Source organism: Oncorhynchus masou, chromosome 18, assembly GCF_036934945.1.
Source record: "Oncorhynchus masou masou isolate Uvic2021 chromosome 18, UVic_Omas_1.1, whole genome shotgun sequence".
Taxonomy (NCBI): Eukaryota; Metazoa; Chordata; class Actinopteri; order Salmoniformes; family Salmonidae; genus Oncorhynchus; species Oncorhynchus masou.
Window position 1 is genome coordinate 80,107,093 of NC_088229.1, and position 19,682 is coordinate 80,126,774.

At 43.1% G+C, this 19,682-nt stretch overlaps 1 protein-coding gene across 4 annotated transcripts in view; it reads left to right on the forward strand.

The window, feature by feature from the left end:
- LOC135505300 (kelch domain-containing protein 3-like) overlaps positions 1 to 17,921 on the forward strand; it is a 115,211-nt gene extending 97,290 nt beyond the window's left edge. For all 4 annotated transcript variants that reach the window (XM_064924556.1, XM_064924554.1, XM_064924555.1 and 1 more), the window contains 2 exons: positions 9,169 to 9,247; positions 11,122 to 17,921. In XM_064924556.1, coding sequence (XP_064780628.1) covers positions 9,169 to 9,247; positions 11,122 to 11,188 — 146 coding nt within the window. In that variant the 3' untranslated portion in view covers positions 11,189 to 17,921. The remainder of the gene's footprint in view (positions 1 to 9,168; positions 9,248 to 11,121) is intronic.
- The last annotated feature ends 1,761 nt before the right edge of the window (positions 17,922 to 19,682 follow it).

Below are 19,682 nucleotides of genomic sequence, written 5' to 3' on the forward strand. Positions count from 1 at the left end.
GGTTATAGTAAACACACTGGATCATCCAGACCTCTACTGGTTATAGTTAACACACTGGATCATCATCCAGACCTCTACTGGTTATACTAGACACACTGGATCATCATCCAGACCTCTTCTGGTTATAGTAAATACACTGGATCATCATCCAGACCTCTACTGGTTATAGTAAACACACTGGATCATCCAGACCTCTACTGGTTATAGTTAACATACTGGATCATCATCCAGACCTCTACTGGTTATAGTTAACACACTGGATCATCCAGACCTCTACTGGTTATAGTAAATACACTGGATCATCATCCAGACCTCTACTGGTTATAGTAAATACACTGGATCATCATCCAGACCTCTACTGGTTATAGTAAATACACTGGATCATCATCCAGACCTCTACTGGTTATAGTTAACACACTGGATCATCATCCAGACCTCTACTGGTTATAGTAAACACACTGGATCATCCAGACCTCTACTGGTTATAGTAGACACACTGGATCATCATCCAGACCTCTTCTGCTTATAGTAAACACACTGGATCATCATCCAGACCTCTACTGGTTATAGTAAACACACTGGATCATCCAGAGCTCTACTAGTTATTGTTAACACACTGAATCATCCAGACCTCTACTGGTTATAGTAAATACACTGGATCATCATCCAGACCTCTACTGGTTATAGTAAATACACTGGATCATCATCCAGACCTCTACTGGTTATAGTAAACACACTGGATCATCATCCAGACCTCTACTTGTTATAGTAAACACACTGGATCATCATCCAGACCTCTACTGGTTATAGTTAAAACACTGGATCATCATCCAGACCTCTACTGGTTATAGTAAACACACTGGATCATCCAGACCTCTACTGGTTATAGTTAACACACTGGATCATCCAGACCTCTACTGGTTATAGTAAATATACTGGATCATCATCCAGACCTCTACTGGTTATAGTAAATACACTGGATCATCATCCAGACCTATACTGGTTATAGTAAACACACTGGATCATCCAGACCTCTACTAGTTATAGTTAACACATTGGATCATCCAGACCTCTACTGGTTATAGTAAGCACATTTGATCATCCAGACCTCTACTGGTTATAGTAAACACACTGGATCATCATCCAGACCTCTACTGGTTATAGTAGACACACTGGATCATCATCCAGACCTCTACTGGTTATAGTAAATACACTGGATCATCATCCAGACCTCTACTGGTTATAGTAAATACACTGGATCATCATCCAGACCTCTACTGGTTATAGTAAACACACTGGATCATCATCCAGACCTCTACTTGTTATAGTAAACACACTGGATCATCATCCAGACCTCTACTGGTTATAGTTAAAACACTGGATCATCATCCAGACCTCTACTGGTTATAGTAAACACACTGGATCATCCAGACCTCTACTGGTTATAGTTAACACACTGGATCATCCAGACCTCTACTGGTTATAGTAAATACACTGGATCATCATCCAGACCTCTACTGGTTATAGTAAATACACTGGATCATCATCCAGACCTATACTGGTTATAGTAAACACACTGGATCATCCAGACCTCTACTAGTTATAGTTAACACATTGGATCATCCAGACCTCTACTGGTTATAGTAAACACATTTGATCATCCAGACCTCTACTGGTTATAGTAAACACACTGGATCATCATCCAGACCTCTACTGGTTATAGTAGACACACTGGATCATCATCCAGACCTCTTCTGCTTATAGTAAACACACTGGATCATCCAGACCTCTACTGGTTATAGTAAACACACTGGATTATCATCTAGACCTCTACTGGTTATAGTAGACACACTGGATCATCATCCAGACCTCTTCTGCTTATAGTAAACACACTGGATCATCATCCAGACCTCTACTCGTTATAGTAAACACACTGGATCATCCAGAGCTCTACTAGTTATAGTTAACACACTGGATCATCATCCAGACCTCTACTGGTTATAGTAAACACACTGGATCATCCAGACCTCTACTGGATATAGTTAACACACTGGATCATCATCCAGACCTCTACTGGTTATACTAGACACACTGGATCATCATCCAGACCTCTTCTGGTTATAGTAAATACACTGGATCATCATCCAGACCTCTACTGGTTATAGTTAACATACTGGATCATCATCCAGACCTCTACTGGTTATAGTTAACACACTGGATCATCCAGACCTCTACTGGTTATAGTAAATACACTGGATCATCATCCAGACCTCTACTGGTTATAGTAAATACACTGGATCATCATCCAGACCTCTACTGGTTATAGTAAATACACTGGATCATCATCCAGACCTCTACTGGTTATAGTTAACACACTGGATCATCATCCAGACCTCTACTGGTTATAGTTAACACACTGGATCATCATCCTGACCTCTACTGGTTATAGTAAACACACTGGATCATCCAGACCTCTACTGGTTATAGTAGACACACTGGATCATCATCCAGACCTCTTCTGCTTATAGTAAACACACTGGGTCATTCAGAGCTCTACTAGTTATTGTTAACACACCGGATCATCCAGACCTCTACTGGTTATAGTAAATACACTGGATCATCATCCAGACCTCTACTGGTTATAGTTAACACACTGGATCATCATCCAGACCTCTACTGGTTATAGTTAACACACTGGATCATCATCCAGACATCTACTGGTTATAGTAAACACACTGGATCATCCAGAACTCTACTGGTTATAGTAGACACACTGGATCATCATCCAGACCTCTTCTGCTTATAGTAAACACACTGGATCATCATCCAGACCTCTACTGGTTATAGTAAACACACTGGATCATCCAGAGCTCTACTAGTTATAGTTAACACACTGGATCATCCAGACCTCTACTGGTTATAGTAAATACACTGGATCATCATCCAGACCTCTATTGGTTATAGTAAATACACTGGATCATCATCCAGACCTCTACTGGTTATGGTAAACACCCTGGATCATCATCCAGACCTCTACTGGTTATAGTAAACACACTGGATCATCATCCAGACCTCTACTGGTTATAGTTAAAACACTGGATCATCATCCAGACCTCTACTGGTTATAGTAAACACACTGGATCATCCAGACCTCTACTGGTTATAGTTAACACACTGGATCATCATCCAGACCTCTACTGGCTATACTAGACACACTGGATCATCATCCAGACCTCTTCTGGTTATAGTAAATACACTGGATCATCATCCATACCTCTACTGGTTATAGTAAACACACTGGATCATCATCCAGACCTCTACTGGTTATAGTTAACACATTGGATCATCATCCAGACCTCTACTGGTTATAGTAAACACACTGGATCATCCAGAGCTCTACTAGTTATTGTTAACACACTGGATCATCCAGACCTCTACTGGTTATAGTAAATACACTGGATCATCATCCAGACCTCTACTGGTTATAGTAAATACACTGGATCATCATCCAGACCTCTACTGGTTATAGTAAACACACTGGATCATCATCCAGACCTCTACTTGTTATAGTAAACACACTGGATCATCATCCAGACCTCTACTGGTTATAGTTAAAACACTGGATCATCATCCAGACCTCTACTGGTTATAGTAAACACACTGGATCATCCAGACCTCTACTGGTTATAGTTAACACACTGGATCATCCAGACCTCTACTGGTTATAGTAAATATACTGGATCATCATCCAGACCTCTACTGGTTATAGTAAATACACTGGATCATCATCCAGACCTATACTGGTTATAGTAAACACACTGGATCATCCAGACCTCTACTAGTTATAGTTAACACATTGGATCATCCAGACCTCTACTGGTTATAGTAAACACATTTGATCATCCAGACCTCTACTGGTTATAGTAAACACACTGGATCATCATCCAGACCTCTACTGGTTATAGTAGACACACTGGATCATCATCCAGACCTCTACTGGCTATAGTAAATACACTGGATCATCATCCAGACCTCTACTGGTTATAGTAAATACACTGGATCATCTTCCAGACCTCTACTGGTTATAGTAAATACACTGGATCATCATCCAGACCTATACTGGTTATAGTAAACACACTGGATCATCCAGACCTCTACTAGTTATAGTTAACACATTGGATCATCCTGACCTCTACTGGTTATAGTAAACACATTTGATCCTCCAGACCTCTACTGGTTATAGTAAACACACTGGATCATCATCCAGACCTCTACTGGTTATAGTTAAAACACTGGATCATCATCCAGACCTCTACTGGTTATAGTAAACACACTGGATCATCCAGACCTCTACTGGTTATAGTTAACACACTGGATCATCATCCAGACCTCTACTGGCTATACTAGACACACTGGATCATCATCCAGACCTCTTCTGGTTATAGTAAATACACTGGATCATCATCCATACCTCTACTGGTTATAGTAAACACACTGGATCATCATCCAGACCTCTACTGGTTATAGTTAACACACTGGATCATCATCCATACCTCTACTGGTTATAGTAAACACACTGGATCATCCAGACCTCTACTGGTTATAGTAGACACACTGGATCATCATCCAGACCTCTTCTGCTTATAGTAAACACACTGGATCATCATCCAGACCTCTACTGGTTATAGTAAACACACTGGATCATCCAGAGCTCTACTAGTTATTGTTAACACACTGGATCATCCAGACCTCTACTGGTTATAGTAAATACACTGGATCATCATCCAGACCTCTACTGGTTATAGTAAATACACTGGATCATCATCCAGACCTCTACTGGTTATAGTAAACACACTGGATCATCATCCAGACCTCTACTTGTTATAGTAAACACACTGGATCATCATCCAGACCTCTACTGGTTATAGTTAAAACACTGGATCATCATCCAGACCTCTACTGGTTATAGTAAACACACTGGATCATCCAGACCTCTACTGGTTATAGTTAACACACTGGATCATCCAGACCTCTACTGGTTATAGTAAATATACTGGATCATCATCCAGACCTCTACTGGTTATAGTAAATACACTGGATCATCATCCAGACCTATACTGGTTATAGTAAACACACTGGATCATCCAGACCTCTACTAGTTATAGTTAACACATTGGATCATCCAGACCTCTACTGGTTATAGTAAACACATTTGATCATCCAGACCTCTACTGGTTATAGTAAACACACTGGATCATCATCCAGACCTCTACTGGTTATAGTAGACACACTGGATCATCATCCAGACCTCTACTGGCTATAGTAAATACACTGGATCATCATCCAGACCTCTACTGGTTATAGTAAATACACTGGATCATCATCCAGACCTCTACTGGTTATAGTAAATACACTGGATCATCATCCAGACCTATACTGGTTATAGTAAACACACTGGATCATCCAGACCTCTACTAGTTATAGTTAACACATTGGATCATCCTGACCTCTACTGGTTATAGTAAACACATTTGATCCTCCAGACCTCTACTGGTTATAGTAAACACACTGGATCATCATCCAGACCTCTACTGGTTATAGTAAACACACTGGATCATCCAGAGCTCTACTGGTTATAGTAGACACACTGGATCATCATCTAGACCTCTACTGGTTATAGTAGACACACTGGATCATCATCCAGACCTCTTCTGCTTATAGTAAACACACTGGATCATCATCCAGACCTCTACTGGTTATAGTAAATACACTGGATCATCATCCAGACCTCTACTGGTTATAGTTAACACACTGGATCATCATCCAGACCTCTACTGGCTATACTAGACACACTGGATCATCATCCATACCTCTACTGGTTATAGTAAACACACTGGATCATCATCCAGACCTCTACTGGTTATAGTTAACACACTGGATCATCATCCATACCTCTACTGGTTATAGTAAACACACTGGATCATCCAGACCTCTACTGGTTATAGTAGACACACTGGATCATCATCCAGACCTCTTCTGCTTATAGTAAACACACTGGATCATCATCCAGACCTCTACTGGTTATAGTAAACACACTGGATCATCCAGAGCTCTACTAGTTATTGTTAACACACTGGATCATCCAGACCTCTACTGGTTATAGTAAATACACTGGATCATCATCCAGACCTCTACTGGTTATAGTAAATACACTGGATCATCATCCAGACCTCTACTGGTTATAGTAAACACACTGGATCATCATCCAGACCTCTACTTGTTATAGTAAACACACTGGATCATCATCCAGACCTCTACTGGTTATAGTTAAAACACTGGATCATCATCCAGACCTCTACTGGTTATAGTAAACACACTGGATCATCCAGACCTCTACTGGTTATAGTTAACACACTGGATCATCCAGACCTCTACTGGTTATAGTAAATATACTGGATCATCATCCAGACCTCTACTGGTTATAGTAAATACACTGGATCATCATCCAGACCTATACTGGTTATAGTAAACACACTGGATCATCCAGACCTCTACTAGTTATAGTTAACACATTGGATCATCCAGACCTCTACTGGTTATAGTAAACACATTTGATCATCCAGACCTCTACTGGTTATAGTAAACACACTGGATCATCATCCAGACCTCTACTGGTTATAGTAGACACACTGGATCATCATCCAGACCTCTACTGGCTATAGTAAATACACTGGATCATCATCCAGACCTCTACTGGTTATAGTAAATACACTGGATCATCATCCAGACCTCTACTGGTTATAGTAAATACACTGGATCATCATCCAGACCTATACTGGTTATAGTAAACACACTGGATCATCCAGACCTCTACTAGTTATAGTTAACACATTGGATCATCCTGACCTCTACTGGTTATAGTAAACACATTTGATCCTCCAGACCTCTACTGGTTATAGTAAACACACTGGATCATCATCCAGACCTCTACTGGTTATAGTAAACACACTGGATCATCCAGAGCTCTACTGGTTATAGTAGACACACTGGATCATCATCTAGACCTCTACTGGTTATAGTAGACACACTGGATCATCATCCAGACCTCTTCTGCTTATAGTAAACACACTGGATCATCATCCAGACCTCTACTGGTTATAGTAAATACACTGGATCATCATCCAGACCTCTACTGGTTATAGTTAACACACTGGATCATCATCCAGACCTCTACTGGTTATAGTTAACACACTGGATCATCATCCAGACATCTACTGGTTATAGTAAACACACTGGATCATCCAGAACTCTACTGGTTATAGTAGACACACTGGATCATCATCCAGACCTCTTCTGCTTATAGTAAACACACTGGATCATCATCCAGACCTCTACTGGTTATAGTAAACACACTGGATCATCCAGAGCTCTACTAGTTATAGTTAACACACTGGATCATCCAGACCTCTACTGGTTATAGTAAATACACTGGATCATCATCCAGACCTCTACTGGTTATAGTTAAAACACTGGATCATCATCCAGACCTCTACTGGTTATAGTAAACACACTGGATCATCCAGACCTCTACTGGTTATAGTAAACACACTGGGTCATCCAGACCTCTACTGGTTATAGTAAACACACTGGATCATCATCCAGACCTCTACTGGTTATAGTAAACACACTGGATCATCATCCAGACCTCTTCTGGTTATAGTAAACACACTGGATCATCATCCAGACCTCTACTGGTTATAGTAAACACACTGGATCATCATCCAGACCTCTACTGGTTATAGTAAACACACTGGATCATCATCCAGACCTCTACTGGTTATAGTTAAAACACTGGATCATCATCCAGACCTCTACTGGTTATAGTAAACACACTGGATCATCCAGACCTCTACTGGTTATATTTAACACACTGGATCATCATCCAGACCTCTACTGGCTATACTAGACACACTGGATCATCATCCAGACCTCTTCTGGTTATAGTAAATACACTGGATCATCATCCAGACCTCTACTGGTTATAGTAAACACACTGGATCATCCAGACCTCTACTGGTTATAGTTAACATACTGGATCATCATCCAGACCTCTACTGGTTATAGTTAACACACTGGATCATCCAGACCTCTACTGGTTATAGTAAATACACTGGATCATCATCCAGACCTCTACTGGTTATAGTTAACACACTGGATCATCATCCAGACCTCTACTGGTTATAGTTAACACACTGGATCATCATCCATACCTCTACTGGTTATAGTAAACACACTGGATCATCCAGACCTCTACTGGTTATAGTAGACACACTGGATCATCATCCAGACCTCTTCTGCTTATAGTAAACACACTGGATCATCATCCAGACCTCTACTGGTTATAGTAAACACACTGGATCATCCAGAGCTCTACTAGTTATTGTTAACACACTGGATCATCCAGACCTCTACTGGTTATAGTAAATACACTGGATCATCATCCAGACCTCTACTGGTTATAGTAAATACACTGGATCATCATCCAGACCTCTACTGGTTATAGTAAACACACTGGATCATCATCCAGACCTCTACTGGTTATAGTTAAAACACTGGATCATCATCCAGACCTCTACTGGTTATAGTAAACACACTGGATCATCCAGACCTCTACTGGTTATAGTAAACACACTGGGTCATCCAGACCTCTACTGGTTATAGTAAACACACTGGATCATCATCCAGACCTCCACTGGTTATAGTAAACACACTGGATCATCATCCAGACCTCTTCTGGTTATAGTAAACACACTGGATCATCATCCAGACCTCTACTGGTTATAGTAAACACACTGGATCATCATCCAGACCTCTACTGGTTATAGTAAACACACTCGGTCATCCAGACCTCTACTGGTTATAGTAAACACACTGGATCACACTGGTATAGCTCTGCCTCTCTGACCTTCTACTGAGTCAGTCTGATGTGGTATATCTCTGCCTCTCTGACCAGTGTTTGATACAGACTTTTTGTTGACTCTGACTTTCTCTCTGTCTCTTTGTGTCTCTCTGTATCTGTGTCTCTCTGTGTCTGTCTCTCTGTCTCTCTGTGTGATTTGCTCTGCCTGATGGCAATGTTAAAGGTGTTAATATCCTTTCCTGTCTCAGGTCCTAATCTGAAGACGTTATGCAAGCTTGCTGTTATTAACTACAGTCTGGACCAGCAGGGACTACCACACGACATCAGGTAACACCTTCCCCTAACACTTAACCCTTGACCCTAACGCAAACTAGCTGTTATTAACTAGTCTGGGCCAGGGTGGTCTACCACACAACCTCAGGTAACCCCTCACCCTTAACCCCTGACCCTGACCCAAGTTAGCTATTATTAACTAGTCTGGACCAACTAGGACTACCACACTCTCTTCCTCTCCTTCTCTTCTCTTCTCTCCTCCTTTCCTCTACTCTACGTGCCTCTTCTCTTCTCTCCTTCTTTCCTCTCCTCTTCTCGCCTCTTCTCTTCTCTCCTTCTTTCCTCTCCTCCTGTGTTACAAGAGAGAGAGAAAGGGAGGGAGTGAGTTTGAAAGGCGAGCCAGTGAAAACAACCAGTGACCTGTCATCAGGCCAGCTCTCATCTCAGTCCCTCTAGTCTCCCTCTGTAACCCACAGCCTCTCTAGTCTCATCAGTCTCTCTCCCTAGCCCTCAGCCTCTCTCCCTAGCCCTCAGTCTCTCTAGTCTCATCAGTCTCTCTCCCTAGCCCTCAGTCTCTCTCCCTAGCCCTCAGCCTCTCTAGTCTCATCAGTCTCTCTCCCTAGCCCTCAGTCTCTCTCCCTAGCCCTCAGCCTCTCTAGTCTCATCAGTCTCTCTCCCTAGCCCTCAGTCTCTCTCCCTAGCCCTCAGCCTCTCTAGTCTCATCAGTCTCTCTCCCTAACCCTCAGCATCTCTAGTCTCATCAGTCTCTCTCCCTAACCCTCAGCCTCTCTAGTCTCATCAGTCTCTCTCCCTAGCCCACAGCCTCTCATGTCTCATCAGTCTCTCTCCCTAACCCTCAGCATCTCTAGTCTCATCAGTCTCTCTAGTCTCATCAGTCTCTCTCCCTAGCCCTCAGCCTCTCTAGTCTCATCAGTCTCTCTCCCTAACCCTCAGCATCTCTAGTCTCATCAGTCTCTCTCCCTAACCCTCAGCATCTCTAGTCTCATCAGTCTCTCTCCCTAGCCCACAGCCTCTCTTGTCTCATCAGTCTCTCTCCCTAGCCCTCAGCCTCTCTAGTCTCATCAGTCTCTCTCCCTAGCCCACAGCCTCTATAGTCTCATCAGTCTCTCTCCCTAACCCTCAGCCTCTCTAGTCTCCCTCTGTAACCCTCACCACTAGTTGTGCTGCTCCCTGATTGTCATGTTACTGCCTACTCAAAGCCTCAGTGAGGCTTCCCTGAGCCTGGCCTACAGAATCACTGAGAGAACAAACAACCAGAAGTCCTCAATGAATGACAAAGGATGTTGATTTAGCCAATTGTTACGCATTGACTCTTTCTCTCTCTTTCTGTGTCTCCTGTCTGGGTCTCGGTCTCCTGTCTGGGTCTCCTGTCTGGGTCTCCTGTCTGGGTCTCCTGTCTGGGTCTCTTGTCTCTGTCTCCTGTCTGGGTCTCTTGTCTCCTGTCTGGGTCTCTTGTCTCCTGTCTGGGTCTCTTGTCTCCTGTCTGGGTCTCTTGTCTCCTGTCTGGGTCTCTGTCTCTTTCTGTGGGTCTCCTGTCTGGGTCTCTTGTCTCATGTCTGGGTCTCCTGTCTGGGTCTCTGTCTCTTTCTGTGTGTCTCCTGTCTGGGTCTCTTGTCTCCTGTCTGGGTCTCTGTCTCTCTCTGTGTGTCTCCTGTCTGGGTCTCTCTCTCTCTCTCTCTCTCTTGTCTGGGTTGGTCACTCTTGTCTGGGTCTCTTTTCTGGGTCTCCTGTCTCTTTCTCCTGTCTGGGTCTCCTGTCTCTGTATCCTGTCTGGGTCTCCTGTCTCTGTCTCCTATCTGGGTCTTCTGTCTGGGTCTCTCTCCTGTCTGGGTCTCTCTCCTGTCTGGGTCTCCTGTCTGGGTCTCCTGTCTGGGTCTCTCTCCTATCTGGGTCTCTGTTCCATGTAGGTGGGAGCTGAACGCCATGACGACCAACAGTAACATCAGTAGACCCATCTTCTCCTCTCACGGCTAATCTGGACTGGTACCCTCCCCAGTACCAGAACACCATGGCTGAACTGATGCAGAGATACCACAGTATCTGAACACCAGGGCTGAACTGACCCAGAGATACCACAGTATCTGAACACCAGGGCTGAACTGACCCAGAGATACCACAGTACCAGAACACCAGGGCTGAACTGACCCAGACATACCACAGTATCTGAACTCTACTGTCTGGACTGATTCCACCAGAACCCTACTGTCTGGACTGATTCCACCAGAACCCTACTGTCTGGACTGACTCCACCAGAACCCTACTGTCTGGACTGATTCCACCAGAACCCTACTGTCTGGACTGACTCCACCAGAACCCTACTGTCTGGACTGACTCCACCAGAACCCTACTGTCTGGACTGACTCCACCAAAACCCTACTGTCTGGACTGATTCCACCAGAACCCTACTGTCTGGACTGACTCCACCAGAACCCTACTGTCTGGACTGATTCCACCAGAACCCTACTGTCTGGACTGATTCCACCAGAACCCTACTGTCTGGACTGACTCCACCAGAACCCTACTGTCTGGACTGACTCCACCAGAACCCTACTGTCTGGACTGATTACACCAGAATCCTACTGTCTGGACTGATTCCACCAAAACCCTACTGTCTCTTGCTGTTGGCTAAGTAAAATCATTGATCTCCCAGTTCACCAGATCTTCTCTATTTTAGCCCCTGGACACTGACAGGAGGGGTTCTATTGGTGCTGAATGCTGTTTTAGTATCTGGGTTTGTGTTGCTCTAATACTCACAACTCAATGAGAATCACTTTGATTGTTAACTAGTGTTACAATGAGCAGAACATATTCTCCCTGATTGTTTTACCAGTATTATAATGAGCAGAACATATTCTCCCTGATTGTTTTACCAGTATTATAATGAGCAGAACATATTCTCCCTGATTGTTTTACCAGTATTATAATGAGCAGAACATATTCTCCCTGATTGTTTTACCAGTATTATAATGAGCAGAACATATTCTCCCTGATTGTTTTACCATTATTATAATGAGCAGAACATATTCTCCCTGATTGTTTTACCAGTATTATAATGAGCAGAGCATATTCTTCACTCAACACTGATATTGTTTTTTAATTGCAATGATAATGCTGCCATGTTCTTGTTTTCTCTGGTCCGTTCTCTTCTTTCTGACTGATCAGATCAGTCTGTAGTGATTATCATGTTTTTAAAGGAGAAATCCGCCATTAGAAAATCATCTACAGTGGGGCCAAAAAATATTTAGTCAGCCACCAATTGTGCAAGTTCTCCCACTTAAAAAGATGAGAGAGGCCTGTAATTTTCATCATAGGTACACTTCAACTATGACAGACAAAATGCGGGAAAAAAATCCAGAAAATCATCTTTAATGAATTTATTTGCAAATTATGGTGAAAAATAAGTATTTGGTCAATAACAAAAATGTATCTCAATACTTTATGTACCCTTTGTTGGCAATGACAGAGGTCAAAGTTTTCTGTAAGTCTTCACAAGGTTTTCACACACTGTTGCTGGTATTTTGGCCCACTCCTCCATGCAGATATCCTCTAGAGCAGTGATGTTTTGGGGCTGTTGCTGGGCAACACGGACTTTCAACTCCCTCCAAAGATTTTCTATGGGGTTGAGATCTGGAGACTGGCTAGGCCACTCCAGGACCTTGAAATGCTTCTTACGAAGCCACTCCTTCATTGCCCGGGCGGTGTGTTTGGGATCATTGTCATGCTGAAAGACCCAGCCACGCTTCATCTTCAATGCCCTTGCTGATGGAAGGTTTTCACTCAAAATCTCACGATACATGGCATTCATTCTTTCCTTTACACGGATCAGTCGTCCTTGTCCCGTTGCAGAAAAACAGCCCCAAAGCATGATGTTTACACACCCATGCTTCACAGTAGGTATGGTGTTCTTTGGCTGGTTCTATTTTGGTTTCATCTGACCATATGCCATTCTCCCAATCTTCTTCTGGATTATCCAAATGCTCTCTAGCAAACTTCAGACGAGCTGGACATGTACTGGCTTAAGCAGGGGGACACGTCTGGCACTGCAGGATTTGAGTCCCTGGCGGTGTAGTGTGTTACTGATGGTTGGCTTTGTTACTTTGGTCCCAGCTCTCTGTAGGTCATTCACTAGGTCCCCCCGTGTGGTTCTGGGATTTTTGCTCACCGCTCTTGTGGTCATTTTGACCCCACGGGGTGAGATCTTGCGTGGAGCCCCAGATCGAGGGAGATTATCAGTGGTCTTGTATGTCTTCCATTTCCTAATAATTGCTCCCACAGTTGATTTCTTCAAACCAAGCTGCTTACCTATTGCAGATTCAGTCTTCCCAGCCTGGTGCAGGTCTACAATTTTGTTTCTGGTGTCCTTTGACAGCTCTTTGGTCTTGGCCATAGTGGAGTTTGGAGTGTGACTGTTTGAGGTTGTGGACAGGTGTCTTTTATACTGATAACAAGTTCAAACAGGTGCCATTAATACAGGTAACGAGTGGACAGAGGAGCCTCTTAAAGAAGAAGTTACAGGTCTGTGAGAGCCAGAAATCTTGCTTGTTTGTAGGTGACCAAATACTTATTTTCCACCATAATTTGCAAATAAATTAATTAAAAATCCTACAATGTGATTTTCTGGATTTTTTTTCTCATTTTGTCTGTCATAGTTGAAGTGTACCTATGATGAAAATTACAGGCCTCGCTCATCTTTTTAAGTGGGAGAACTTGCACAATTGGTGGCTGACTAAATACGTTTTTGCCCCACTGTAAGTGGTTACACAGCTCACATTGGGAAAGTTCCGTTATTCATCAGGAGTTCTGTCATCTCTTCTCTCTGTGGAACAATTGGACGCCACAAAAATGTCTTCTACCTGACAGAATGCCTCCAACTAACCCCCATAGTTTACTGAGATGATCATCCCAACCCCCATAGTTTACTGAGATGATCCCAACCCCCATAGTTTACTGAGATGATCCCAACCCCCATAGTTTACTGAGATGATCCCAACCCCCATAGTTTACTGAGATGATCCCAACCCCCATAGTTTACTGAGATGATCCCAACCCCCATAGTTTACTGAGATGATCCCAACCACCTAGAACAAGTTAACAAAGATTATATCCATCTCCTGGTTAGTCATTTATACAAAAATACCAGTTACCTTGCTTGTCTTGCTCTGATTTTACCTATACTGGCACAGCAGAGTGTATAGCTTACCTATACTGGCACAGCAGAGTATACAGCTTACCTATACTGGCACAGCAGAGTATACAGCTTACCTATACTGGCACAGCAGAGTGTACAGCTTACCTATACTGGCACAGCAGAGTATACAGCTTACCTATCCTGGCACAGCAGAGTATACAGCTTACCTATCCTGGCACAGCAGAGTGTATAGCTTACCTATACTGGCACAGCAGAGTGTATAGCTTACCTATACTGGCACAGCAGAGTATACAGCTTACCTATCCTGGCACAGCAGAGTATACAGCTTACCTATACTGGCACAGCAGAGTGTATAGCTTACCTATACTGGCACAGCAGAGTATACAGCTTACCTATCCTGGCACAGCAGAGTGTATAGCTTACCTATCCTGGCACAGCAGAGTGTATAGCTTACCTATACTGGCACAGCAGAGTATACAGCTTACCTATCCTGGCACAGCAGAGTGTACAGCTTACCTATACTGGCACAGCAGAGTGTACAGCTTACCTATACTGGCACAGCAGAGTATACAGCTTACCTATACCGGTCACAGCAGAGTATACAGCTTACCTATACTGGCACAGCAGAGTATACAGCTTACCTATACTGGCACAGCAGAGTATACAGCTTACCTATACCGGTCACAGCAGAGTATACAGCTTACCTATACTGGCACAGCAGAGTATACAGCTTACCTATACTGGCACAGCAGAGTATACAGCTTACCTATACCGGTCACAGCAGAGTATACAGCTTACCTATACTGGCACAGCAGAGTATACAGCTTACCTATACTGGCACAGCAGAGTATACAGCTTACCTATACCGCTCCCGTAACCTAGCCAACCGTGAGCAGCTGATGCCAGCTAGATGGCTGTGTCCTGTCTGTCTAATGTACAGTCTACCGGTTCTGTACCCTGTCGGTACATTCTGAAAGTATTCAGACCCCTTGACTTTTTTCACATTTTGCTACGTTGCAGCCTTATTCTAAAATGGATTACATTGTTGTTTTTTGCCTCATCAATCTTCACACAGTACCCCATTATGGCATCACAGTACCCCATTATGGCATCACAGTACCCCATAATGACATCACAATACCTCATAATGACATCACAATACTGCATAATGGTGAAGCAAAATAAAACACATTTACCTAAGTATTCAGACCCTTTACTCAGTACTTTGTTGAAGCACCTTTGGCAGCGATTACAGCATCAACTCTTCTTGGGTATGATGCTACAAGCTTGGCACACCTCTATTTGGGGATCTGCAGACCCTCTCAAGCTCTGTCAGGTTGGATGGTGAGTGTCGCTGCACAGCTATTTTCAGGTCTCTCCAGAGATTTGATCAGGTTCAAGTCCAGGCTCTGGCTGGGCCACTCAGGGACATTCAAAGACTTGTCTCGTAGCCACTCCTGCATTGTCTTGGCTGTGTGGCTAGGGTTTTTGTCCTGGTAGAAGGTGAACCTTTGCCCCAGTCTGAGGTCCTGAGCGCTCTGGAGCCGGGTTTCATCAAGGATCTCTCCATAGTTTACTCCGTTCATCTTCACCTCGATCCTGACTAGTCTCCCAGTCCCTGCCGCTGTAAAACCTCCCCACAGCATGATGCTGCCACCACCATAAGGATTGTGCCAGTTTTCCTTCAGACGTGACGCTTGGCATTCACGCCAAAAAGTTCAATCCTGTTCAACCCTGGTTTCATCACACCTGTCTTTTGGCAAACTCCAAGCGGGCTGTCATGTGCCTTTTACTGAGGAGTGGCTTCCATCTGGCCACTCTACCATAAAGACCTGATTGATGAAGTGTTGCAGAGATGGTTGTCCTTCTGGAAGGTTCTCCCATCTCCACAGAGGAACTCTGGAGCTCTGTCAAAGTGACCATCAGGTTCTTGGTCACATCCCTGACCAAGACCCTTCTTCCCTGATTGCTCAGTTTGCCCAGGCGGCCAGCTCTAGGAAGAGTCTTGGTGGTTCCAAACTTTTTCCATTTAAGAATGTTGGAGGCCACTGTGTTCTTTGACCTTTTTTTTGGTACCCTTCTCCAGATCTGTGCCTCGACACAATCCTGTCTCAAAGCTCTACAGACAATTACTTCGACCTCATGGCTTGGTTTTTGCGCTGACTTGCATTGTCAACTGTGGGACCTTATATATGCCTTTCCAAATCATGTCCAATCAATTGAATTTACCACAGGTGAACTCCAATCAAGTTGTACAAACATCTCAAAGATGATCAATGGAAACAGGATGAACCTGAGCTCAATTTCAAGTCTCATAGCAAAGGGTCTGAATACTTTTGTAAATAAGATATTTCTGCAAACATTTCAGGATTTTTATTTAATCAATTTTAGAATAAGGCTGCAACATAACAAAATGTGGAATAAGTCAAGGGGTCTGAATACTTTCAGAATGCCCTGTATATTAATATGGGCTATGTTCAGCCCTTTATTGTGTAGCTTATCAGAGATAGATATAATATGGAAAAGAGCAAACAAAGCAAGATAAAAATATATAAATTCAGCTGTCCATTAATCAGTTGGTGTGTGTCCCGTGGGGTTGAGGCTACGAACCCATAGGCTTGGCTCTCTCATACCTTCTGGGAGGGAGGGAGGACAATGAGCCTGTCATAGTGGATGTCCCCATGTGCTCTGGCAGCTTTCATGGCTGTGATCAGTTCTTTCCTCTTCTGGCAAACAGCTTCAGGATAGTCCTCGTTGAGGAAGATATACGTCCCTCTCATGTTCTTGGCTCTTTCCAGAACAGCTACCTTGTCCTTGAACCTCAGGAACTTGACCACTATCAGACTGGGTCTGTAACCTGGGCAGGCGGTGGGTTTTCTAGTCCTGTGAACGTGCTCCACCTGAATCTTCCTGTGGTCCATCTTCAATTTCTCAGAGATCATTTCCCTCACTTTGTCCTCAGACTCCGTCCAGGTCTCATGTGGAGATTCTACAATTCTGTCCACAACCATGTTGTTTCCGCCTTATCCGTCATTGTTATCATGGATTCACACACATAACTCATGTCCTCAATGACTTACAGGTTGCTTTCATCTTGCTCTTGTCCTGTTTCAACTCATCGAGCTGACCCTGGGGGAACTGCAGACTGGTCTTCAGGTCGTCCAATCTTTTGTTAGTTGAATCCACCAGTATTTTGACAAAACACTTGAAGCTGTGTCAGTGTGTTGTGACAACTGCACATTTTAGAGTGGCCTTTTATTGTCCCCAGCACAATGGGCACCTTTGTAATGATCATGCTGTTTAATCAGCTTCTTGATATGCCACACCTGTCAGGTGGATGGATTATCTTGACAAAGGAGAAATGCTCACTAACAGGGATGTAAACACATTTGTGCACAACATCTGAGAGAAATATGTTTTTTGTGCATATGGAACATTTCTGGTATTTTTTATTTCAGCTCGTGAAACATGAGACCAACACTTAATATGTTGCGTTAATGTTTTTGTTCAGTGTATGTTTGCATATAATGACAATAAATTCAAAAAACTATACTGGTATTCTTTTGTCAATGTATTTAATTGTTTATTAAATTATATTCTTAGCTCAGAGACTATTTAATAGTAGTAGCCATAATTCATAAATGGCAGGTTGCAGGGTTCTGGTTCAGTGAAGAAGAACCTCTAGGTTTCTGACGAAAGGACCCTATAAAAGGGGGATATGACGCAATCAAGGTTCTTTAAGGAACCTTTTCTACTAAAGGTGTATAAACTGTGTGCACACAGGCTAATGATAAGCACAATCTCACACCAAGTTCAGTTTGAGTGAAAACTGGCACTGGTATATTTTGTGCATACACAATGTTTATATATTAGACACCTTTCTCTGGGAAGCCGAACGAGTAGGTTACAGCAGAGACTGTGTCTAAAGTAGAGAATCCCAACAGTATGTCAAGGCTACAGCAGAGAATCCCAACAGTAAGTCTAGACTACAGCAGAGACTGTGTCTAAAGTGGAGAATCCCAACAGTAAATCTAGACTACAGCAGAGAATCCCAACAGTAAGTCTAGACTACAGCAGAGAATCCCAACAGTAAGTCTAGACTACAGCAGAGACTGTGTCTAAAGTGGAGAATCCCAACAGTAAGTCTAGACTACAGCAGAGACTGTGTCTAAAGTGGAGAATCCCAACAGTAAGTCTAGACTACAGCAGAGACTGTGTCTAAAGTGGAGAATCCCAACAGTAAATCTAGACTACAGCAGAGAATCCCAACAGTAAGTCTAGACTACAGCAGAGAATCCCAACAGTAAGTCTAGGTTACAGCAGAGAATCACAAAAGTAAGTCTAGACTACAGCAGAGAATCCCAACAGTAAGTCTAGACTACAGCAGAGAATCCCAGCAGTAAGTCTAGACTACAGCAGAGAATCCCAACAGTAAGTCTAGACTACAGCAGAGACTGTGTCTAAAGTGGAGAATCCCAACAGTAAGTCTAGACTACAGCAGAGACTGTGTCTAAAGTGGAGAATCCCAACAGTAAATCTAGACTACAGCAGAGAATCCCAACAGTAAGTCTAGACTACAGCAGAGAATCCCAACAGTAAGTCTAGGTTACAGCAGAGAATCACAAAAGTAAGTCTAGACTACAGCAGAGAATCCCAACAGTAAGTCTAGACTACAGCAGAGAATCCCAACAGTAAGTCTAGACTACAGCAGAGACTGTGTCTAAAGTAGGGAATCCCGACAGTAAATCTAGGTTACAGCAGAGAATCCCAACAGTAAGTCTAGACTACAGCAGAGAATCCCAACAGTAAGTCTAGGTTACAGCAGAGAATGTGTCTAAAGTAGAGAATCCCAACAGTAAATCTAGACTACAGCAGAGAATCCCAACAGTAAATCTAGACTACAGCAGAGAATCCCAACAGTAAGTCTAGACTACAGCAGAGAATCCCAACAGTAAGTCTAGACTACAGCAGAGACTGTGTCTAGAGTAGAGAATGCCAACAGTAAATCTAGACTACAGCAGAGAATCCCAACAGTAAGTCTAGACTACAGCAGAGAATCCCAACAGTAAGTCTAGACTACAGCAGAGACTGTGTCTAAAGTAGAGAATCCCGACAGTAAATGTAGACTACAGTAGAGACTGTGTCTAGAGTAGAGAATCCCAACAGTAAGTCTATGTTACAGCAGAGAATCCCAACAGTAAGTCTAGACTACAGCAGAGAATCCCAACAGTAAGTCTAAACTACAGCAGAGAATCCCAACAGTAAGTCTAGACTACAGCAGAGACTGTGTCTAAAGTAGAGAATCCCGACAGTAAGTCT